The following is a 24,509-nucleotide window of genomic DNA, read 5'->3' as shown; positions in this document are numbered from 1 at the left end:
CCATGACAAGCGGCTTTCTTCTTTTCCTCCTTTCCGTCTTCCACAGCCTGGCTTCGAGCCCTGAAAGGAGAAGCCGCGTGCCAAGAATTTTTATGGCCATGTCCAACAGAGCGAGCCAACACCTCATTTGCCCTTAATGACAGCGGTGGGAATGGGACTGGGGGGGGCGAACGGGAAAGAGCAAGGAGCAGGTGACAGTGAGGAGGGGGCTCGTCTGTCATTCACTGTAGGTCATGGAGCCAAAGATAGGCACTGAATGATCCCTGAGCTTTTGTTGAGCCCGCGAGTAAAGCTACCCCTACACCCGCGTGACCCAGGAGCAGCACGGGGGGTTCCCAGCCCCTCGGAAAAGCCAGGAGGTGCTGCTAACACCGTGCTGAGCAAGCAGTCGAGGGCAGACAACAGGCTCTGCACAATACTGAGCAGCTGGCTGCAAACGACAATTGAAAGCAATAAGATACCTATATTCACGCACAGATATACGTAGGGAGACGTATGTACAGGGGGAGGGTCTCAGAGCTTGCTGAATTGAAACACCACACGGTATTATGGCAGCGACAAAGCCACAGGGAGCAGAACGAACAGCGGTTGCCTTGCACCGAGTTCTCCGCAGTTTGCGATCTGCGGTGCGGAGCCACGAGAGGCGGCTGACTTAGGGGACCTCCCCCGCTGCACGCTCTGGGGGTTCACCAACACTGGGGCTCCCTGCAGAGATCACCGCAAACCGGGGCCCCTCTCACAAACCGCCCCAAACGGCGCTTCCCGCCCCGAAGCGCCCCCTAGCGGCCTCCCGCCACCGCAGCGCGCGTGCGTGCGGGCGGCGCGCGCTCCCTCGCCCGCGCGCGCACGCGCCCCCCGCTCAGGCCCCGCCCCCTCCCCGGAGGCCCCGCCCCTTTCCGCGCCGGCACGCCGAGGTGGGTACGGCGGGGCCGCGGCCCGCTCGCGCGGCGCGAGGGAGGGGCGGGGCCGCCGCGGGGCCGAAGGGCCGCTCGCGTGACGGGAGGCGGCGGCCCGGCATGGCACGGCGCGGCGGCCGGGCCGTCCCGGAGCGGGGAGGAGCCCGAGCGGGAGCCCCGCGGAGGCGGGAGGCCCAACCCGGGGGAGGGTTAGGGGAAGGGGTGGCGAAAGCCGGCGCGCCGCGGGCCCGCCTCTGCCCTGGATGAAATTTAAATTGCTCGGGGCTGCCGGCTCGCGGCGGGCTGCGCGGGGACGGGAGGCTGCTCCCGGAGGGGCCGGTGCCTTGCCCTTCGCAGCAGGCCGGGCGCGGCTTCCGCGGGTTTCAGTCGCACGGTGCTCGCCTCCCCAGCGAACATGTCGTCCTACGCCAAAGGTAAGCGGGCCCGTCCCGCCCCGTCCCGCCGCGCTGCCTGCCCGACCTCGGCGGCAGTGCGGGGCCGCCGCTCTCCGCGGGTTGCCCGGGCTCTGCCCCGCTACGTGGCCGGAGTTTCGGCTTCCCGTATTGCGAAACGGAGGTCGTTTCAGGAAGAAAAATCACGTTGGCGCTTCGAAGGCTTTCCCTCCCTTCCTCCTTCCCGCTGTTCCTAACGGGGCGCGCGTGGTTTGCTGTGTTCTGTGCCCCTAGGGTTTCTCGGTGCGAGCCCACGCAGGCCTATGGGATGTCACGCTGCCTGTAGTGGGCACCCGTGGGTCTGCTAGGGAAACTTGGATCCTGCGGGGAGCCGAGAGCTTGGCGTGCTTTGGGAAACCGCTGCCTCTCTCCCAGTGGATGCCCAGGGCTGGGCAGTGCTGTGCTGCGTGAGCGCACTGACGGTTCGCAGCCGGGCAGGGATCGTGCCCTGGCAGCACTGAGATAGCCCCTTCCTGCTGTGAACGCAGGACAGAAACAGGCTCTGAACCCATCTTTTTAGGGGAATTGGCTTGTCTTGGCCTCCTGCTGAAGGTACCCGTCTTGCAGCAAGCGATGTTATTCCAACCCACGTGAAGATGGTTGGGGGAATTTCTGCTCAGATAGGCTTTCTCAATTAGCTTTATCCCCAGAAGGCAGAGGTGCTCTGCTGTTACCCTGAGGGACGCTGCTGGTGTCAGGTGGTATTTTTAGCATGAGCAGCTCTGCTCAAAATTGCGCTGCGTCTGTGCGTAACCTCCCAGCTCTTGGTGTGTGCAGCTGGCAAGGAGCGTCCCGGGTTGCAGGCCTGTGGGCTCGCTCGTGCTGACGTGCTTTGTTAAGGGCAGAGAATCCGTGAGTTTCACTTCGTGTATGCTTTGCTGTAACTTATGTTGACAAATTTGGCCTGTCATAGTAGGAAGGAAGAAGTTTGTAAAGGCTGAGTGGGTGCGCTCAGTTCTCAAGAATGAAGCGAGGGGCTATTTGTTAGTTTTGTGTCCTACGGCGTGGGTATTTGTGAGGTTTTTATCCCTGTCAGGGATAAAAATTGCCGTGAACTTTGGAGCGGGGCTGGTGGAAGTTGAGGCATTTGCTCTGTACCCTAGCCCTGAGTTCACGAGCAGAGTGCTTAAAGTTCAGCTGCGTGTTTTAACTACGAGTCAGCCTCCTGGACCTTTGTGCGAGTGGTCTGGCTCCAAGGAGATGTAAATAATTTTCCGCTGTAGCTCTTTCCACGCGCTTATGTGGATTGCAAATGTAATTAAAACGCATAACCCTCAGCCCAAAAAAGCTCCTCTTATTTTCCTAAGAGGAATTCTCGCTTGACTTGCCCCCTGCCTCTCTCCTGTGTGCCGTGTTCCAAGGTGCTGAAGTTCTCCTCTGAGTGAGACAGTGGACTCTTGGGGCAGCGAAACTAAGCTTTGTTCATTCCCCCTTTTTAATATAAGATTAATGGGGGGAGGGATGGCAGGGAGGTAGTACGCTGCTGTCCCATTCGCGTGCAGTTGAGGAAGTCTGTCCCTTACTTTGTTTCTGGTCGGTCACGAAGACTTCCTTTGTAACAGCTTGATCTTTCTTCTTTTTCCCCGAATGTCAGTTATAAAACCATGCATGATGAACGTGAAATTGCCCTGCTATTTACAGTGGTGTGAGGGCAGCAGCAGGTTAGCTGTGAGATAAGGGCACAAAGCAAAGTAGAACCTAAGGGTGTGGGCAGCAGGGTTTGAATGAAACTCTACTGGTGGCTTGACTGAGGGAGCGTTTCCTGCTGAAGGCGTTAAAGCTACGTGTCTGTGACAAGTACTGATCCTGTAAAAGTGAGCTATGGCCGAAACCTGAGGCGATGGCTGCAGGACTGCTTGGAAGAGGCATTCATTTTCTAAAATAATTTGGAAGCTTATGATAGCGTGTACCCTTGGAAATCTCTTCCAGCACCCCAGCCTCCCGTCTGACTTACAGAGGCACAGTAACTGCTTTTCACCGCAGCTTCGGCAAATGTCACTTGCTGCTAGGAAATGACTGCTTTTAGGAATGCGGTTGCTCTGGCCTTTCTGTGTCCTCCTTGCTGTCATGGTGAAGAGGGAAATAAACCTTAACCTGTGCTGTTAAATTGAACAGCAGTTCACGGTGGAGGACTGCAGCTGTCCTCCTGCAGTCGGTAGGCTGGAGTGCATAAATGCCAGCTTCTTCCCAAGGTGCCCAGGGGACAGCAGCACAGGAGTGACATGCTGAGCTCGTCGATGTTTGGAGCAGGTGGACCGGTGCCGCTCTGCTAGCATTGCTTTGCAGAACCTTTACAGAGGGCCGCAGATCCCCCTCCAGCCCAAATCCTGATGTGCACCTCAAGATAAATGCTTAAAAACCTCTGGCTTGCAACCACGGGCAGCTGGGTCCTGGCATGTTGGGTGAGGCCAAGTGGCTGCAGTGGTTGTGGAATCGTCCCCACAAAGCCAAAGTGGCTGAGGTGAGGAGCGGCTGTTTGGCGGGCTGACCCGCAGGAGCCTGGCTTTGCTGCTCTGCAAGGACCTTGGTAATCCGGCACGCTCAGTAAGTCTTGGTGAACGCGTTAAAAAAAGCCCCGTGCAACAAGCTAGGCCGTTATCACGTGTTTACTTTTGCTATGCCTTATTTTGGTTTGTTTGTGATATTACTCAGTCTCTAAATGCTCGCTATCTGGGAGAGACAAGTCTTCTGGCCAGTGCGGCCTAACAGGGTTCTCCTATGTACGTGGCAGCCTGGGGAAGTCGCTCGTGGCTCTTCCTTAAGCGAAATGCGATCAGCAGCGTGAATGACAGTTCCTGTCGAATACCTGGTATCGCCGAGTTTCTGCTGCATGTGTTGCATCATACTGGGAAGTTCACACGTTTTACAGGCCGATGAGCTGCTGGAGATGGGCGCCCTTGCTCTGGCTGCAGCCATGTATTGCAACACGCAGTAGGGAGGGTTCCGGATGCCTGGAAATGTCTGGTCGCTGCTGTTCCCCCCCCAAGTTTAAACGGTGTTTAATTTGTGTGGGACCCAGGCCTGTGAGCGAAGGTGCAGCGGTTCTGCACTGAGGCGTTAAGCTGGCATAGATCTCCTTATCCTTCTGCGGGGGGAAGTAAGCCTTAACGGAGAGCTCTCGTGTTTCTCCGTGTTTCACCTGGGAAGAGAAACCTACCAGGCTTTCGGCTGGTGCCTGCTCGTACTTCGTGCCACACAAAGCGCATGATTTAAAAACGAACCTATTGTTGATTGTACTGTTCCCCTTGAGCTCCTGTTTCCCCCTTGTCACAGCACAGAGAGCACTGCAGCGCTTGCCTCTCTCCTTTTTTTTCCCTCCCTGCTTTTTCTTCTCCTTACCCGCAAAACAGTGCAGTTGGGAAAATGGCTTCCGTGGCCTTCGGAGCAAGGGTTAGCCACCCTCACTGAACCTGAGGCTGTGCAGTACTTTGCTTTTTTTTTTTTAAAAAAAAAAACATAATCAAAACCATATTAAAATGAACTGCTTTTGGCTTTCTTAGGCATTCAACAGTCTTCAATGTGTGTTCCAAACAAGAAAACTTTCAACATGGCTGCCCCTGCTAACAGTATTTCCTGGCACCTTCACTCGGTTCATTTGCAAAGTTTCCTCCTGTCCCTTTTTGCACTGGTATTCACGGTGTTTCTAAATCCCAGCTATATTTGGCAATACATCACCTCTCCGTGTTACAGAGAAGTGATTGCTTAAGGGATTTGGCAGAAATTAAATTAACTGAGGTCTTTAGAGAATGTAGTCAGAATGTCTTTTGAGAAGGCACTCACTTCAAATGCTTTCTTCTGGAAAATAAAGTCGAGTTATCTTGCATTTTTTTCTGTGAGGTGCTTTGACAATGTGGACTTGACCGTACAGACCATTTGTGTACTTATTCTTTTTCACATTTATGGAGCTTATCACTTTCAAAAGCAAAACAAATGCTGAAGTGATAGACGGACTAATTCTCCAGGTTGCTTAGTAACTTGAAGTGCGTGCTGTAGTGTGAAAATACTCATATGATAAAGTAAGGGAATGTTTGCTGGAACAAACTGAGGATTGTGTGAAAGTGCACCGTTTAAATAATTAAACCACAGTTTTATTTGGTTGTGTGAGCAGAAGGATACCCTTGATCACAGTGTTCTGTGTAAAATATAAATATATTTTTTAGTGAATGGCTTTTTCACTTTTTTACTTGCTAAAGTATGCTGATGTGGTAGGACATGAATTCTTTAGCTGTATAGCAAAGAAGTGTACTGCTATGGATTTCTGGATGTTTCTTGAGGTGGGTCATTGATCTTTGGGGATTTCCCTAGGGTTTTGAGAGGAGGGCTGTTGCTTAATGCTCCCAAGTTGAGGTCTGTTCTTCAGCTTACTAGGAACGAAAGCTTTGGATTCCTGAAGTGCTAGCACAGTAATAAAATGAGATTGGATTATGTGAATTAATTATATATATGTGGGTCACTGGTGAGCTGATTGAGATACTCTTCATTTCCTGGTGACAGTTGTTCGTGACTGTCCAGAACATGGCTTGTCTTTCACATCGCTGTCGCCGCTGCTGAAATGCACCACCCACCTCACTGTGCTCACGTACACTGTTTGGCCTCCATAAATGCTCAGCAAGCATTGATGAATGTCAGTGGGTACAATTATTTTCTCATGGAGGAGTTCAGTTCCACACCTTTTTTTCCTAGGCACTCCCTTGTTGGACGCCATTCAGTCAGAGTGCCCCTCTGCTGCCATCTGTCACACGGCAACAACATGGGATGTAATATTTGGTGGGAAGGTTTGACCTCTGCTGCCATTCCACCAACATCTGCCTCTGATGTTGTGGGACAAAATAACAAAATAGGAGGCGTTACTTTCGGAGCAGCCCTCATATATATATATATATATATATATTCTTTAAGGAAATATGAAAGCTGTCTGTAGTATAAATAAGCTAGTTTTATTTATCTGTCTAATTATTGCCTTTAACTCGTGTATTTTATTTTCATTTAAGATTTCAGCAAAGCAATGTCCCAGGCCGGCCCGTCGCAGTTTCAGGAAGTCATTCGACAAGAGCTGGAGTATTCCATGAAAGTAGAACTTGATAAAATACTCGCAACTGCACCCTCAAATGAGCTAGAGGTAAGTACGTTAGAGGCAGGAGATCGAAGCAAATTTTATACACGGGGACAAATCACAGAACAGTGCGATTCTTATTTATAGGATGTTCTCTTATCCTCTGAAGAGTGGCTATAGTGTCCGTAGGAGACTTTCATTTCCATGCAAAACACGTGGCAGAGTTATTACTTAGTGTTTAATCATCTTTAGTTATTAAAGGTTCTACATAATCTGCAACGGATTACAGAGAGGAAGGGTAAAACTTCTCCTAAAGATTGGGTCAGATTCTTATGGTTGTAATTCCGACTGAAGACCTTTTAGCTGTCCAAAATGTGTTGGGTATTTTTTGTTTGGTTTTGTCGTTCTATCTTGAGTTTTGGTGGCACCTTTTTACTTAAAATTTAGTGTGTCCGTACTTTACATGCTGATGAAATTATTCTTGTGAGCGTGCCTTATATCAAGTTTGTAATAATCCTTCCATGATCTGATAGGTATGCAATAAATACCTTTATTTACTAACGTATTTCTTCTTTGTAGCATGCTAAAAAGGACCTGGAAGGATTTAAGAAGCTATTTCATAGATTCCTACAAGAAAAGGGACCATCTGTGGACTGGGGGAAGATCCAGAGACCACCAGAAGATTCTGTAAGTTGCAATTAAGTGACAGTCTGTAAAGAACATAAAACTGATAATTGCTGCTTGCAACAAATGCTGTAGTTGCCTGTGGAAGATACAACTGCCATGGTTCTGTAAAATCGCGTAGGACGATACCTGGGGTTCTAGCTGAGACATAATAATTTGCAGACATATGTTGTGTGTGTTCCTGAACATCAGGTCCTGCTTAACATATGTATCAAGGTCTCCAGTGTTATTTTGTTAACTGTTCTTGAGCAGGGGAACCGAGTGGGACAGATGCCACCTCACCATTTGGTACCTTCTCTGGAGCGAAAGGGAACGTTTGTTAAAGAGCTAGTGGGAAGGACCTTTGTTGTCGCCCTTTTCTCCTGCCTGTGAAAGAAGGTTGCATGTCTCAGATCAGACCGTTTCCAACAATCCGTTCTGCTAAATAATTTGAAAGGGACATATGGCAAGTGGGCTGGGTTATATAGCTCGTTTAGCAACTTCTGTAATCTAGAGCAGCTCAGTAGAAGTGAGGAGTCTGAAACTAGCTGTTGACTGTGAGGTTTTTTGAGCATCATTTTCTAATGCCATCTATGTTGTTATAATGGAAAACCTTCCACTTGAGATGCTGTTGAGAAAGCACAAATAATGTTTTTTTGGCAGCGTTAAGTACTGAAATAAACACTTCCCATTAAACCTAACCTCGTTTTATGGATTCATCTGTGGCCCAAGGCTGTCTTTGACTCTTGCGTAACGAAGGGTGTCGTTGTGTTACAAATTCTTGCTTTTCCCAATGTAGTAATCTTGGCATGGTGTGAGACTTCTGTGTCCTTACGCATTTGTGGTCTCCCTTCGCCTCTGTGGTGATTCAGTCAGGGCTCTGTTTGCAACTGAAAGACAGGCTGTCCAGTTACTTCCAGAACAGATGCAGCACTGCTTTCTAAAGCATTGATGAATGATGCTGTTTTAGAGCAAGTATAGGGTTTTTTCCAAGGCTGAGTGTTTTCTTTTAACTTCAGAAACACGTGATGTCTGTCTCTTCCGTACTGTAAAACTGAATGAAGTGTTGTTTTGGGGGAAAAAAAATCCACCTTGAATAAAGAGGCCGAGCTGAGAAACTGGAGTTCTAGATAACATGTCTTACAAGGAAGCCTGCAGAAAAGGGGGTTGCTTTTAATCTAGAGAAGGCTGAGACTTCAAGGAAATGACAGCTCTTTTAAATATGTAAAAAGGTAGCTGCAACAACAAAACAAACTGCTCTCTGTGTCAAGATAAGGCCTGGGATTAAATGACAGCAGTTTGATGCTAATGAATGGACTGCTTTGTGGAGGGAGAGCTATTGTCCACTTTTAAATTTTGTACACTTCCACTGAAAAAAAAAAAAAATTCATGTTCTATAAAGGACTGAAAATTACTAGGTAGGATATGGGGAGCAAATGTCAAACAAGAGGGATGAGAAAACAGCGAAATAGGTTGTTGGAGATTCCCAGGCGAGGCAAGCTGTTTAAAGAAGGTCTAGCCTAAGGTCACGGAGGCCTGGAAGGATGACAGGATTAGAGATAGTATCTGTGCTCTTCCTTATGGCCTGTACTGGCTCACGCTCATTTCTGTTGCTCAGCTAGGAAGCGACTTTTGACGAGAAATGTGAAAATATAAAAAAAAAAAAAAAAAAAAAAAAAGAAAATATATAATAAAGACTCTTGCACCATCCTGTTGCTTTGGTTCAGGTGAGATGCATGCATGTTCTTGGCTGAGATTCTGCTTTCCATGCTGCATGTGAATACATACAGATATATGTGTGTATATGTAAGCACCCAAAAAAGCGACCAAGATTTTAACATCTTAGAGTTAATGACTAGGTTATTGCGTATTTAGGCTTTGTCTTCTAATTTTCTATTCTACATGAAGTATTTCTGAGATTCAGGTTGAGTAGGAAAGGTGTTCCAGAATTCTGTCCAATGCTGTGACCATGCTATACAGGAGAAGTATTTCTGATCAGACACTTCATGGGTCACTTAATGTTTTATCCGTGGTACTCGTTCTTTGAATGTAATTTTCTGTTCTTTTGTGAAATACTGATTGACGAGTAAAGATTCCTGATGGCAGATTGAAGTGTAGGAATGCCTGTGTTTTAATATTGCCCCCCGTTTTTCTCTGCAGTGGGAGATTTCATCCCTTTCCCTCATGTTTTTAATGTAACAACTAACAACAATGGGCAAGCAAGTTGTAGGCTTCAGATGATGAGCCCGTTCAGATGAACCCATTTGTATGGGTTCACCATGTTATACCGGTGAACTTCTGACTTGTTTTTTTTTCCTTCCAGATGCTTTCCTTCTATATGTCCAAAGGCTTACAGTGGTAGCTGGCACGGTTAGGACCCATTTCTGTTAGTCTTCAGAGAAGAAAGTGCACCTAAAATTCTGGTTAACTAGGAGACAAAGTAAAGAATGTGAAGATGGCGAGTGTAATTGAATCTTACTGATGTAGATTGCAGTGATCTGCTTGTTTGACTTGGAAGCAGTAGCAAAGCTCTGCTGGGGGCCTCCGAGGAAACTGCAGTGATCAAGTTAACCTCAGAATAGCAATGCAAAGCCTCATCCATGATGTAAAGTGAATGTCTGAAGCGATTTGAGTGTGAGCAAGATGCACCAGGAGAGGTTCAGACTGGATATTAGGAAACATTTCTTCTCCGAAAGAGCGGTGAGGCACTGGCACAGAATGTTCAGGGAGGTGGTGGGGTCACCATCCCTGGGGGCGTTCCAGAAACATGTAGATGTTGTACTGAGGGATGTGGTTTAGTGGGGAAATATTGATGGATGGTTGGATTGTGGAGGTCTTTTTTTCCCGCTTCGGTGAGTCTGTGATCATGAAGGAAAAAATGGCATGCTTTTAATCAAAACTAAAATGTCTTCCTAATCCTGAACTCTAAAAGCAGGTTTGAAGGGTTCATTTTTGCTCTTTCTAAATCTGTACTTTCATGCTGAGTAAACATTACCTTGTTTTTCTGTAACTACCGTATTGACTAATATGGGTGTATTCTTTTCCTGTCTACCCATGATGATGGCCTGATGCTCATTTTGTCTCTGGCAAACTCTTCCAAACGTCCCTACTGTAGGAGTGTACTTCTGAAATCTGTTAGTCACATTCCCAGTGTTGCCTCATGCAAACTGTTCCAAAAATCTCTTCTGTGACACTGTCTGCAAAATTGAATGGAGCTAGATATCATCTCAGAAGAATCCCAGACCGCAGTTTCAAGACGTGTTTGAAATGACTAACGCTGTAATCATGCATCTGTAAGTCCTGTCATTCCTGCCCAGTTTTATTCCTGAAGTGTTTTCCCATCAGCATTTGCTTGTCAAGTCCAGTGATCCAAACTCTGAGACTGAGGACTGATTTTTATTACTGTGGAGTGCTTTTTTTTTTTTTTGGAGTAGGTAATGAGGCAGTTACTTTGCATATTAGAGCCCACACATGCCTGCAACTGCTAGGTAATAGCACCAGCACCTAGCAGTCCAGATGCTGAAAGGATCCTACTTGAATTTGAATTCCTAACATTTCTTGTTCTCTGAATTAAAGACCCTTCAAGATCCAGGGCTTCATTTCCAAGTTGTCATATCCAACACCTGTGCCAAAAGGAACTGAAATATTTAGTAAGACTGAGTTAGAAATGTTGTGTTGGAGCAACAGCAAATGAAGTAAATCCTTGACAGGAGGGTTTGGGTGGAATTGTTGAGCTCATTGGGATCAGATTTTTGCTCTGAGCTTTCTGCATAAGCTCATTTCAAATGCAATAGTGAAGACCTAAAAGGAGTGGTTGGCACTCCAGCAAATGATTTCGAGGCAAACTGAGCAGCAGACTCTATTTTTGGAGAGGTGTGTTGTGCATGATGCAAGAACATAGTGAGACTTTAAAGGCGAAATCTTTTCCTTTTTTCCTGCTTTTCAGCCAACACCTGAACACTGGGTGTGACCTGTGTCCTACCCAGCTACATGTTTGGAATTCTCTGCCAGTCTGGTAGGGGTGGTGTTGACCTTGGAGTGCACAGGAGGTGTAACAACAGTGTGCGCTCGGAACTGGCTATCTGCTGTCAGTTCCTGCATTCATGACCCCTTGTGCCGTATCAGCTGGCCCTGCCTTTCTGACAAATCCATGCTTGTGACCTTTGGGATCTTTTACCTTCTGTAGTTTGTTCAGATACATCCTACACCGCTGAAATGCTGTCTCCGTGTCCTGCCTCTTTCATTTGTTCTACACGTTCCCTTTTGAAAGTACAGCAGAATAAATGGACTGTGGATAGAACAAACTGACTCTGAACAGATGGTATTCCTGAACGGATGTGTGTTTGGAGTAAGAAGGGGACATGGTGCTAGGTAATATGCAAACGAAACTGAAGCTTTTCAACATTCTGGAAAACTGCTTCTATCAAAGATCCTTGCATAGTGTGCAGAAGATCGCTGAAGGATTCTCTAGTATGTAGTTCTCCTTGTAGCAGAAAGGAAGGGAAAAAGGAAGGAAAGGGGTGTGTGAGATGCAAAGGGCTTTGCGTTCTCCTGTGTGAAAATCATTTTTCCTCAAGTTTATTGCATGTTCCTCTGTGTTATTCTTGTCTGGCGTGGCCGTAGTGGTTGTAAATTAGGGCTTAAGTTTTAAATGATTTCTGTGACGGTACGGCGCAACTGATGAAAATGGTGATGTTTCCAGTAGGACCTGGAATAATGTACATTGTTTGTATCCTTTCTTTCTCTGTCCTCCCCCAGTCTCTTGTTAGCAGTGAAAAGGTTCAATTCTGTTGAAGGTTCCTTTGAATTGTTCTGTCTTCTTGATCTGCAATGAGGAGATGACCAGACCCGACATGCAGATTCATTGCTATGCTCGTTTTGAAGTTGTGGTTTTGCTCCAGGCATTACCAGCCTTTGTGGCCTTCAGATTCTCTCCCTCCCACCTGCTGAATTCCTGATGGCCTCAGACTACATTCATGGCAGTAAGCGTGTGTGGGTGCAGCGCAGCAAGTGAGCATCCTGCTCTGAACCAACTGAGGCACCTGTGGGAGCAGGTGAAGTCTTCTCATTTGCAACACGGTCCTGCCAGGGAGCGCGGAACGTATCATGCAGAAGGTGCAGGGGATGCTGTTTTAAACGATCACTTTCTGAAGGATACAGCCAGTGCTGCTGCTGTAGCTTTGGCTCAGATTATTTCAGTTGTGCTCGTGTGCTCTGTTGCATGAACAGAGACATCTGGAGATGCTAAGGCATTGCTGAAGCAAGATCAGTCTAGCATGTGCCTTTAGGCTGAACAACTGCTTGCTGCTAACCAATTGCTGGAGCTGTTCTTGCTGCGGGTTTTTGTGCAGGGTTTTGTTTGGGTCAGTTACCTCAGAAGTATGCAGGGCGTGCCATGCAAGCTCTCTAGGTTTGCTGATGGCAAGGTCCACAAACCTGCAGTGTTTAGTGATTATTCTCAGGTCAGCTGTAGCTGATTGGCAGTCCCTTGAGGCACGATTACGTGTGTGAGAACACTTTTACTTTTGTCACGAAAGCTGCCATCCAAGCTTCTTGTTCAGTCGACTTTATAATCCAGCCTTTCTGCCCAAATAGGAAAGGTATGGCACGTAATGTTTTCTCACCTCCTCGTACCCTAAGTAGCTTACTTTTCTATTCAGTATTTAGTCTCCTCTTAATATTTTCAAGAGACTCTTCGTCTGTTTCAGAGCACGTGCACACGTGTATATGATAAGCTGCGTGTGTTCTGCTTGTTTTCTTTTAAACGCTGGTCTCCTGATTCTCTGCATCTCACTTTCCGGAAGAAATGAGCCTCTCAGCTAAGTTATAAATAAAACAACTCTGTAGACTTGAAAGCTTTCTCTGTCTTAATTTAACTGAATAACGCTATTGCTGGTCATAAGTTTCCTGCTGAAGGGTTGTAGTGTTGTTCTGTAAAATAAAGCGCCTGTGCGGGCAATCTGAAATGGTCCTATTTCAGTCTGCTAGATGTGGGTATTTAGGAAGTGGCTTTGATGTGGTGTTTTTCCAGGTTGCCACGGCTGCCTCGACTCAGTAAGCTTCTCATCCTGGTGTTCTTTGGACAGTCGTGGCTTGTGCACTTAGCAGAATTATGGCAGGGCAGGGTAGATACAAGTGATGCGAACCAGTGGCTTAGTAACCCTTGGATTGTATGGGTGCAGCTCAGGGCTATGGAGAACAAATGCCCCTTGCAGAGGAGGAAGAATATTTGAGAATGCCTGGAGAGCTGCAGACTCCTGCCACAGACGGGTAGGTCCGGCTTCTCACTTTGCAGCTCTCCTCCCGTAGTAAGCTGCTGTGGTCAGTCCGACTGCTGTTGTCCTCCTTCATTCTGGATGTGTGGGAAGAGAAGCAGTACAAGCTGTGTCAAAGCAGTGCAGCCATCCCCGCTTCGGGTCTGCTTCATTCCTTCTTTACCCTTTCAGCAAGCAGGAGACATCAGAGCTCGTGTCTTGTGCATCTTAGAGGCAGGGAACGTGCTACTGCAAAAACAGGCAATTTCATAGTTCAAGGCATTTTCCCTGTGTAATATTGCAATGTCACGTAAGTGCAGATGTTGTTCATTTACCAGGAGTTCAAAGTACAGGTAGACTATTCTTTGAAATAGTTTGTGGGTTTTTTTAGGCTTTGATCGAGTTTCTGAATAAAAAAGAAAAACATAAAGAGCATAATTCTTTTCAGCTTGTTTACCTGCTGGATTTGCTTATCAAACATACTTTAAGCAAGGAAATGGTAAGACAGTGGCTCGACGTCTGTGCTGAGGGAGCACTGTGGCCATGTTTGCCTCTGGAGTTTGCAGTTTCCTTTAGGAAAGGCCGCTTCCGAAGCAGCCAGACCAACAGACTTGTTCTGCAGGCCTCACAGGATGGCCGAGCTCCTAACTTGACAGGCACAAACCCCAATTAAAAAAAAAAAAAAAGTCTCTTACAAGCCGTGCCTTCAAGATACCTAAAAGCAGATGCTGCCAGAGGAGCTCACAGTCAGCAAGCGGTGCCTGCTCCCCAGGGCGCAGTATTGTGGAGTGGGACAGGCTGGGCTGGGGGGCATGATCCCCACCTCCTCATCACAGCCCTCCTGGAGCCCCTGGTGGGGAGACCAAGTGCTGGGGCTGCCCTGTCACGGGGCTTTTAGCCCAGGGCTTGGAGTCGCAGCTGAATTGTTCTGGAGCCGCATTTGGCTGCTCCCAATTCTGCTCATCCTGGGTTATCCATCTTTTAAGCCTTTGCTGAAGTAGGACTGTGGAGGTGCTTCCAAAATCCTGCTGTGAAATTTAAAATGCGAAATGTTTTGATAAGACTTACTGGTCTTACACTGGTGTACTGGCATTTTATTTCTTGTTATTGCAGGTCTTTTGCCCCTGTGCCCTAGGACTCCATTCATTTCGAGCTGTCACCTTATCTCCCACCTTCCTCCCTCTTATCAGCCTCAGCTGTCTCTTTCCTTACTTATTTCAACCTTCTGCCATCTTCAGATGATGCAACTGAGCATAATTTATAACCTGGAGGCAGAAGGCTGTGCCAGGGTTCAGGTTGCAAAGAGGCTGCAGTTACCTAGAGGTCAGAACCAGCAAATAAATGTAGGGGAGGGCATGGGCAGCGCTGCTGGCTGAGGAGAGGGAAGCAAGGCAAACAGGGATGAACATTTCCCTTCTGCTAACAGTTTTCTTACCTGCCTGTGTCTCTTGGTGCAATCTTGTTAGCTGTGGACACTGTGTGACTGACTGGGAAGATATGTTTGTGATTAGAACAGTTATTTAATTTCTTGATGTTGCCAGATAATTATCTTTTTTTTTTTTTTTTTTTTTTGCCTAAAATGACCTCAGTCACAGCCTCACATGAGGAAGCTAGAAAGACTTACCCTACTGCTTCCCTAGAGAAGCAGTCAAACTAACATACCTTTCAGTTGCTTAGAGGATATATAATAGGAACTTGCATAAATTATTGGTAACAAATTGTGAAGTTCTCACTTGAAGCCACACAATTAAAACTGTCAGGCTTCTTAAGTAAAGGATCTTGGAGCGCTGTTTTAAACAAGCTAGTTAACGAGGAAGGAGCCCATTATCTGCTCTTCATTTGAGGCAGCAGATATCCAGAGCAATCGTTTCAATTTAGAATGCTTTTTTATGTGGGTCACTTTAGACGTGCATTATCGTTTAGGTGTTGTGTGATTTTGTCATCTTATGATATAGCATCAAAACTGAGAAACTGTCTGTCAAACTGCTGGGACTCCCTGAAAACATGGCTTGAAAACCATCCCTCTTAGGTATGTGAATCAAATTGTGGGGACATGGGTAAATTCGTAGGGATCAAACTTCTGGTTGTCTTAAGGTCAGCACTGAACTTAATGATTTGGCTGACAAATTTCCCCTTGTCTTCTATTGATGCACATAAACCTTACGGACAAATCTGTCTGAAATGGCATTTTTTCTACTGCTATCATCTGCAGATGAAATGGAAAGTAGCACGCCAGCATCACCTGCTTTGTTTAATCAGTTAATTCCTTTCTCTAAGGAGAACTAAACATCAGCAGATGGCTGCAGCAGTGATAGTGTTACTGCTTGCTGCCTGAGCCGTGATAACATCGTGTTTCCTTTCTGGCCAGCCTGTTGAAAGAGTGAAATAAAAACTGTGTAACCACCACGTCTGCTACTGTGACATACTGGAAAGGGGGGGCTTAAATGCATATGATTTCCCTTTGCATTCTGAACTCTTACAAGCAAAATCACCCTCACTTTGAGTGCAGTGGTAACATGAAAACACAGGATAGTTTGTGCATTACCCATAAGGCTCCTCACCTTACTCATAAGATGTTGTCTTGAGGTTTTTAGCATAGGAAACCCCTATTGCTTTGAAACACGAGGAAGTAGGGGGAGTCCAAATTTACTGGTCGGTAGCGATACAGGAACTTGGTACAGAGCACGTAGACTGAAACATTTCTATCGTTAATGTGTTGGTTAAATTTTAGCATAGGGTCATGACCGAGTCTGGATGTTACCTTTCCTCCTAGGAAGAATGCAGTCTGGGGCTGCCTGTATTCCTGGCTTCTTCTCCATGTTGGAAATGATTAAAAAGGATCGCACCCGCTAGAAACGAGCAGCCAAGTTCCTGTAAACTGTGCAGAGTGTAGTTCTTCAAAACTGCATCAAAGGAAAATAATTAATAAGCTTATCTGTCAAGCCTCATCACTGCAGTTGCATATCTTTGTTTTGATACACATACATCACAAAACTAATGTTCTCCACTAATGCTGCCCACTGGGCCAAAAAAGAAGTCACAGCACTGACATATGTCTTTCTGTTCAACAGCTAGAGCATTTCAGTAAGGAATCTAATGCTGTTCTTGCATACACATGATGTGTTTTCCTATTAGTTAAAATTTTTTCATGAGGTATTGGGGCTTTCAAGTCCAGTTAATTGCTTGGGTTTTTTTTTGGAGTATGTATCTTAACACTGGGAAACATTTCTAAGTGGAATGGATTGAAGCAATGGCATCACCATCTTCTTCCTGGGCCAGTTTCCACTGTTTGAGTAATGAAATTTTAATTAGTCATTACGCTTCAGCTTGTGGAGCGGTCTTTAAATATATACCATACACTTTGCGGATACTGCATAAGGCAGAATTTCCTTAATGTGAGGGATGTGCTCTGATCTGCCACCTGTGGCCTGCTGGAGTTGCACAAGCTCTCCTCTCTACTCTCCACATCTGAATAAGAAATGTGATTCTCGCTCCAGTGCAGTGTGAATTTCCATTGGAACCCTAGCCCGACTTGCCCAAAGCTAACACAGACTTCTGAAAACTGCTAAGCACGTGTTTGTTTTTGGTAATCAGCTGTGGATTTTACACATCCCTTATCAGAACAGAAACAATTTGTTGCTGCTAGAATACATACAGCATTGAAGCACAGAGGCTTTTCTTCCAAAGAAAATCTCTAGAAGGGCAGATTAAAAATAATTGTATTGATTTTGCTTTAACAGTGTTGGCATGGTACTTACCGTTGCATTATTAGCTGTGTTTCCTTGACTTAGCTGGTTTGGATTAGGAGAGAAGCAGTGTCTAATGAAAGGCATGCTGGCTTTCATTATGAGCCTGATCTTGCTCTCCATCCCTCACCACAAAAGCAGCCTATACTCTATTTTGAAACTTGTAGGATATAGCTTATCAGCAAGGTAGAAGACTTTGTGTGAGGTTTGATGTGAGCTGGTAAACACATCCTGAAAATAGCAGGATGAGAAGAACTAGGAACTTCCTGCCTTCCATTTGGAGAGATGAATGATTATTGGGCTAGTAACTGGAGTAACAACCAGTTTAGGCTGACTCAAAGAACCAGCCTTTTGCCAAGAACGTTGCCTCTGAAAACCTTGATGCAATGTGTCAAAAAAACTGCTGTGACATTGTGTTGCTCGATGATGAAAAGTTGGGTCCAGCATGCAAAGCCCGTGCTCTTCAACTGCATCCTGGCTGAAGGAGGACATCTTAATGGGAAAGGGTTAGATGGGTCACAAAGAGACATTCTCTGCTGTAGGACAAGAAGGGGGTTGTGGTAAGCAGCATAACTGGCCTGACTTCTTCTGCACCCCATCTCACCACCGTGTCAGTTCTCTCTGTGAAAGAAGAGACTGAGACAGCTTCTCATCTGGGTGAAGCTGGTGGTGGCTGGTCTCACAAAGCCTATAGATTCTCAAGAGAATACGTTGTTTTATTGAAACAAATCAGGTTGTTGTAGACTCGTTTTGCAAATGTTCTACAGTGCCCTAAATCATATAAGTGAACCAGGGTATTCTTACTAAATTTTAAGATTTGAAGTTTCTAGGAGAGAGCAATTTCATTACAAACATCTGACTTTAAATAAATTATTTTCTACAGATCCAGCCCTATGAGAAGATAAAAGCCAGAGGACTGCCTGATAACATTGCTTCTGTCTTGAACAAGCTGGTAGTTGTGAAATTAAATGGCGGCTTGGGCACAAGCATGGGTTGTAAAGGCCCCAAAAGTCTTATTGGGGTGCGGAATGAGAACACCTTCTTGGATCTGACCGTTCAGCAGATTGAGGTAATTTTTAATGTGCTTTGAGTGTTGCTGTGGATGCTTCAAGGGATTTGTGCGCTTGAGACCCACTCTGAAACCCACCTAGAGCTGAAATTCTTGCCAGTACAGAAACCCTCCTGTGAGAAATCTGGTCTCAGTTGAACACAAGACCCAATAAGTGATCATGCTTTCCCTTTTTGAGGTTAGAGGAAGTTAGAAACCAATTCTTGTTTTGCATGCTGGCTTTTAGAGCTGTACTTTGGAGTAAAGCATTCCCTTTCTACACCAGAGGAAGCAAGATGTACTGAAGCTTCTGTGTGAGCCAAAAGAGAGGGAAAGGGAGCTTGGTCATCAGGCTAGTGGTGAAACAGAGAACTGCTCTGGAAAGAATGGGCAGTAGTGCTGTGCAGCACATGTGGACAAAAGAGACTGAGCAGTCAGGGATTTACATCTGCCCTCTCCGCACACATTACTGGAAGTGTAACACAGCCTGTGTGCACCAGCCCTGAACAGTGGTGGTTGTGTCCTGCAACACAAGGCATCAGATTGTGGAGCGGGCCTGGCTGACTCCTGGGCTGACTTCTGACCCTTCCAGGTGCAGGTTTGAGGGCAGCTTTTTTCGTGTGCTCGGGAACAAAGCTCTTCAGAGCAGCTCAGAAGAGTTCAGAGCAGTTCAGCAGAGTTTTTTGTCAGATGAAAACACTCAGGGTGGAATTGATGGCTAGGATTTTCCTCTGGGGAAACAAAAGAAAGGAACGGCTGCTGGTGTTGAGAGAGGAGACTTGGGCTTACGTTTTCAGTGTGAATGCTCCTCTTGCAGCAGATATTTAAGGTGGTCATCAGAGTAGGAAATGAGATGTTCCATATTTTTTTTAGATCCCCAGGCATTTGTGCCTCTGTGCGGTTTTTGGTGGAACACTGTTTGTTTTCTGATGATTCCTTTTGCTGTGCTGTCCACGGGGGGGTATTTCAGTTCTGTTTTGTAGATGTTCAAGTAATTAAGCACTGTAACATTTTATCCGTCATGTACTCTTGATTTTCCATCTCACAGCTTGCCAAAAGGGCTCAGAACTGCTTATTGTGCAGAACAGTTCTTGCATCTTCACAGACTTTAATAATTTTGGGGAAGCGCACCTTTCGTAATCAACAGTTGGCTGAAATTTAGAAGTCATTTTGCAAAGCTCTTGAAATCTTGAATCTTCATGCAGATTTAAAAACAAAGATTAATTATACGTTAATTAATAGGGCCATTACCTTAGATACTTTACTACTTACAAAGTTTTGTTTTCCTTCACTTGATTTGTTAATACAGTCAACTGGTGTAAGAGTATTCCTCTTTTATCTGATAGTTAGATGAAGCAGACTGGAATTAATAAGCCCGTTTCCTTTTTCCACAAATCCTTAGGTGTCAGGAGTTAAAGCTAAATACATGCTGAATTTACCATTTCTTTCCCATCTCAGCACTTAAACAAAACCTACAACACCGACGTTCCTCTTGTTCTTATGAATTCCTTCAACACTGATGAAGACACCAAGAAAATCTTGCAGAAATACAGTCACAGCCGAGTGAAAATATACACCTTTAATCAAAGCAGGTATAAACAACTTTTCTACTTGAGTGAAAGGGAACACTAGCTTGCATTACGTTACATTCCAAATGGTTTTTAGTTCGAGGCAGTAAGAGGGACTTTCATACCCATATTCAGTGTCATTTTCATGAAAGACTGAAACGTCAGCGTTAAGTAGAGTCAAAAGCAATGCATTAGAATTAGAGAGGACTGCAGGGTGGGCCACAGTTTCAAGAAATGTGTGTAACCGAGCACTGGGTGTCGGTCACTTGATTCCTGAACTTGCTTTTTTGCCTGGGGTCTGGAGAGAGATGGAACAAACTCTAAAGTGGCTGATGATGTTGGAGGTGTATTTGGCGTGCTCTAAAGCTGCATCTGAGAGAAAAGCTGTTTTACTGCTTGGTCTGAGAGCTGTGGTTTTCAATCCTTGAATGAGAGATTGCATTCTGCAATTTCCTAGCGATAGCTCAGGATTTGGACGAGTTTTCCCATTCAGAGTGCTTACACTAATGTTGAAAGCGTAGAGTCAAAACTGTATGAAAAAGCCCATGCAGCTGAACGTTAACTATTGTATTTTTATTTTGTGCTATTCTGGCATTGGTGAGAACTGAACAAAAATGTTGTCTTCCCAGGTACCCTAGAATTAACAAGGAAACTCTGCTGCCAATAGCCAAGGATGTGTCTTACTCAGGAGAGAATACGGAGTGCTGGTATCCCCCGGGCCACGGAGACATCTATGGCAGTTTCTATAACTCCGGTCTGCTGGATAACCTTATTGCAGAGGGGAAGGAATATATTTTTGTATCCAACATAGATAACTTGGGTGCTACCGTGGACCTTTATATTCTGAATCATCTTATGAACCCACCCAATGGAAAACGCTGTGAATTTGTCATGGAAGTCACCAACAAAACCAGGGCAGATGTGAAGGTAAATGCAGGCAGTTGCATAGTGTGTCTGAATGCCCACACACTGCTGCAGATCTAAGCCTCTTGTCTCTTCCGTATGTGTGAATTCAGACGTGCATTAAATCTTCTTATAGCTATTTCAGGCACCTTTTAACACATCAGCTGTGGTCTAATTTGAGTGGCACACAATCAGCAAGTTTATAAAGTGTTAACTAAAGGAACAAATTAGATCTAGCTTCTGGGCACCGGCAGACAGGGGCAGCTTGAACTTGGCTGGTTACTGAAGACAGTTTCCACATGGTAGGGGTGATAACCTCCATACCTTCTCCAAACTGTCACTTACACATGGCAGAAGTTTGGGGATGGGAAAAACAAAGCACTGAGGACTGGGATACAGCACTTGTATTGCTACTGACTGAAAACTATAAGCTCCTTATGCAGCTGTAAATGCGTGCATTACACAACTCAGCTTGTCGTGGCTGCAGATCCACTCCTGCCCCAGCCACCTGACTTTGCAAAGTGTGGAGATTTGACAACTTGTCCAATGTTTAGGGTATGTATCAGGTATTCCTAGCAGATAGTAATTTGTCACATAACAGAACTTTGTCTCTGTTCTCTTAAATAGGATGAGGGGAATGTGATTTTTCTCTCTGTTAGATATCAAAAAAGACCTGACAGTCCTATAAAGCCACAGAAACGTCACATAAAAATACAGAGCTTCATCCGGGGAGAGTCCAGGTTACTGAAGTACCTCTTTAATAAATTCCAAGAGAGCACACCTAACTGAGTTACTTAAATGTTGCTCCATAATTTAGCAGACTGGTGCCGAAGGTGGTTTTCGACAAAACTAGCACTTGCAAAAGATTCCCAACGACTTTCATTAACAGAAGTAACTCTTTCTGGAGATCTGAAATGTGATCATTTGACAGCTGTAATTTAAACTTGCTCTATAATTAGTAACCCAGTAGCTGAACGCAAGTTTTCACTGAGGCTCGACTTCAAATGGCACCAAAGCAGTGCATGTGTTTGGGGTGGGGGGATGGTTTCTCTGTTGGCATCTCATGAACAGGACCTAAAGCTGCTTCTTTAACCCCTGCAGGGTGGGACACTCACACAATATGAAAACAAACTGAGACTGGTGGAGATAGCTCAGGTCCCAAAAGCACACGTCGATGAATTCAAGTCTGTCTCAAAATTCAAAATATTCAATACGAACAATCTGTGGATCGCTCTGTCTGCAATTAAAAGGCTGCAAGAGAAGAATGCTATTGACATGGAGATCATTGTTAACCCAAAGGTAATCAGCTAGGAAGAGTTTAGAGCAAACAGACTCAAAAGAAGTACGTTTTCCTGTGTAACTAAACAAGGACTGCTGCCTTCAAAAAGGAGCTAGTCTGCTGGTAAATGCAGAACTGTGAATTAAGCTATGTTAGTGCTGACTTCCTTCACCTGCTGGCTGTGTTTACATGAGTTTTCTCTTCCAGACTCTGGATGGAGGCTTGAACGTTATCCAGTTGGAGACTGCAGTTGGTGCTGCTATTAAGAGTTTTGAGAACTCTCTGGGAATAAATGTACCTCGTAGTCGTTTTCTGCCCGTTAAGACCACGTCTGATCTCCTGCTTGTGATGTCTAATTTGTATAGTCTTAATGCTGGATCTCTAACAATGAGCGAGAAGCGTGAATTTCCAACCGTTCCTCTTGTCAAACTGGGAAGTTCTTTCACAAAGGTAAACTCCTATGCTTATGCTAAGTTGTTTTTTTTAATCCCTTGGTATAAAAATAGTCCATAGCAATAAATATATTAAAAGATAGGTTTACGTTTATCTACCTCACCCTTGTCCAGCCTGACCTAGAATGTCTCCAGGGATAGGGCATCCACCACCCTTCTGGGCAACCTTTGCCAGAGCCTCACCACCCTGACTGTAAAAAACTTCTTCCTTATATCCAAATCTCCCCTCCTTCAGTTTGAAACCATTTCTGCTTGTCCCATCACAACAGATCCCGCTGAAGAGTCTGTCCCCTTCCTTCTTACAGCTCCCCTTTAGAAACTGACAGGCTGCTCTCAGGTCTCCCTCGAGCCTTCTCTTCTCCAGGTTGTCAGATGTAGATTTGTCAGATGTAGATTCCAGAAAGATGTTTGAAATGAATTTTCAGGAAGCTCCCGTGCTTGTCTTAGTCCACAAGTGGATTTAAAACAGTCAGTATTCTTTCCTTTCCCCCAAAGGTTCAGGATTACCTGCGGAGGTTTGAAAGTATTCCAGATATGCTGGAACTGGATCATCTCACAGTTTCAGGCGATGTTACATTTGGGAAGAATGTTTCATTAAAGGTGAGTACCACCTTACCTCCCAGGTTGGCTTTGCAGCTGTAGGCCCCTGCTCATCGGTTTGGGGTTCTTGGTTTCTTGGGGCTGAGCAATTTAATTTCTTTTTCAATGCTGCTTCAGGTTCTGTGGCACAGCACTTATGTTTATTCGCCTCGTGGCTGTGATGGCGAGCTGTGTTACCAGCTAACATAACATTTTTGCACCTAAAAGCAAGCAGGCATGATACAAGCACATACAGCAAGCATCAATATTCAAATAAGTTATCACTTCTGCTTGTAATCTGATGGTACTGAGTATGCTGCTTGCTTTAAACCGTTGTGCCAAAAACGTTTTTGCAGAAACAGCTGAAATGCATATAGGATCTGTCTGCTTTACAGCTGAAACTTACACTGATCCTCCAAACAGCGCTAACTGTTGACTTGGAATGAGCTAGTCTATAGCAGTGTTTCTGAATGCTTGCTTTCCTCTCTGTGAATCCAGGGAACAGTTATCATCATTGCAAATCATGGCGACAGAATTGACATCCCAGCTGGAGCTGTCCTAGAGAACAAAATTGTATCAGGCAATCTTCGGATCTTGGACCACTGAGCCAATGGAATGGCACGGCCGGTTCTGCAGACTGCTGTGCTAACCAGCCTCATCATGGAAGAACCTTTTAAGCATTAGAAATAAGTACACAGAGGGCCTACACTTTGTCATCTTCACAGTACCCTGCAGTATTAATTTTAAGTTAATTTCTCTTGTTTATCTTTTTAAGCAGATACGTAGCGCAGTGGATGTGCGTAAGTGATGTTTCAGACCTTAAAGAAATTCTGTAACTCAGTTAATGTAACCTTGAAGTGCAATACTGTTTGTCTTGAGGTAAGATGGACAGATCTTCTTTGATAAGAAGTTAAGAGGCTTGCCTCTAACATGTAGTCGTTTTGAATTGCTTGTAACTGCAGAAATAAGCTGTGAAGCAATACATGTGGGACATGGTTAGCTACTCATGCAGCTTTTTTTAATGAAGTGTAAACAGCAGGCGCAGTTGAAAAACCAAAAGTTTCACTACTGCTCAATGTGCTGTTAAAATCCCTGTAGTTCATGTGCTCACAAATATCCCAACCTATAATCCTAACCCCTCCCCCCACAAATGACAAGTGGGATTCCTATCACTGTTATACTGTATGTCACCATTCTAGGGCAAGGCTGTCAGTACCTCCTTTCTGTATCGTGAGAGAGCGGGCATCGCTGATGTTCCAAACTCACCCAAAGAACCTAATACTTGAGAAAAATGCCTCAGTATCCACCTGTGGTGTTTGCTTTTCACATCCCATTTAAGACTGGATCTCCCACTAATATCTTCATCCTTGATCTGCCCTCTTTTCAATAAATTGATATAGTCAACATGATGTAATCCATGTTCATAATTGTCACAGCCACTCATGTTAATTATCTTCTCTTGACTCATTTCTAAATTTGTACAGGAATTGAAATCCCTCTCCTGATCACTGTTGATTTCTTAATGTTTCTCTTGTATTGACATGCAGACAATTTATTTTATAAGCTTAGTAATAACACTGGTATGTATCATTAAAGAAGTTGGTCTTTAAAAACAA

General features: G+C 45.2%; 1 protein-coding gene and 1 long non-coding RNA gene across 3 annotated transcripts; one reads left to right on the top strand and one right to left on the bottom strand.

The window, feature by feature from the left end:
• UGP2 (UDP-glucose pyrophosphorylase 2) lies at nucleotides 1,057-24,509 on the top strand. Its single transcript, XM_021389826.1, has 10 exons — nucleotides 1,057-1,330; nucleotides 6,340-6,467; nucleotides 6,981-7,088; nucleotides 17,948-18,133; nucleotides 19,571-19,704; nucleotides 20,310-20,607; nucleotides 21,685-21,882; nucleotides 22,070-22,312; nucleotides 22,810-22,914; nucleotides 23,392-24,509. The coding sequence occupies exons 1-10, from the start codon at nucleotides 1,312-1,314 to the stop codon at nucleotides 23,497-23,499; spliced, it is 1,527 nt and encodes a 508-aa protein (XP_021245501.1). The 5' UTR covers nucleotides 1,057-1,311; the 3' UTR covers nucleotides 23,500-24,509.
• LOC110395442 lies at nucleotides 10,478-17,941 on the bottom strand. 2 transcript variants are annotated; one of them, XR_002436386.1, is made up of 2 exons: nucleotides 16,080-17,941; nucleotides 10,478-14,346 (listed from the first exon to the last, which is right to left on the bottom strand). It is a non-coding gene; the product is annotated as an uncharacterized LOC110395442 (long non-coding RNA). The 2 variants fall into 2 exon arrangements; XR_002436387.1 differs by having other exon boundaries at nucleotides 10,478-13,724.

This window comes from Numida meleagris, chromosome 3 (genome assembly GCF_002078875.1).
Source record: "Numida meleagris isolate 19003 breed g44 Domestic line chromosome 3, NumMel1.0, whole genome shotgun sequence".
NCBI lineage: Eukaryota > Metazoa > Chordata > Aves > Galliformes > Numididae > Numida > Numida meleagris.
Note: the sequence above shows the minus strand (reverse complement) of the source record. Positions and strands in the feature narration are given on the sequence as shown.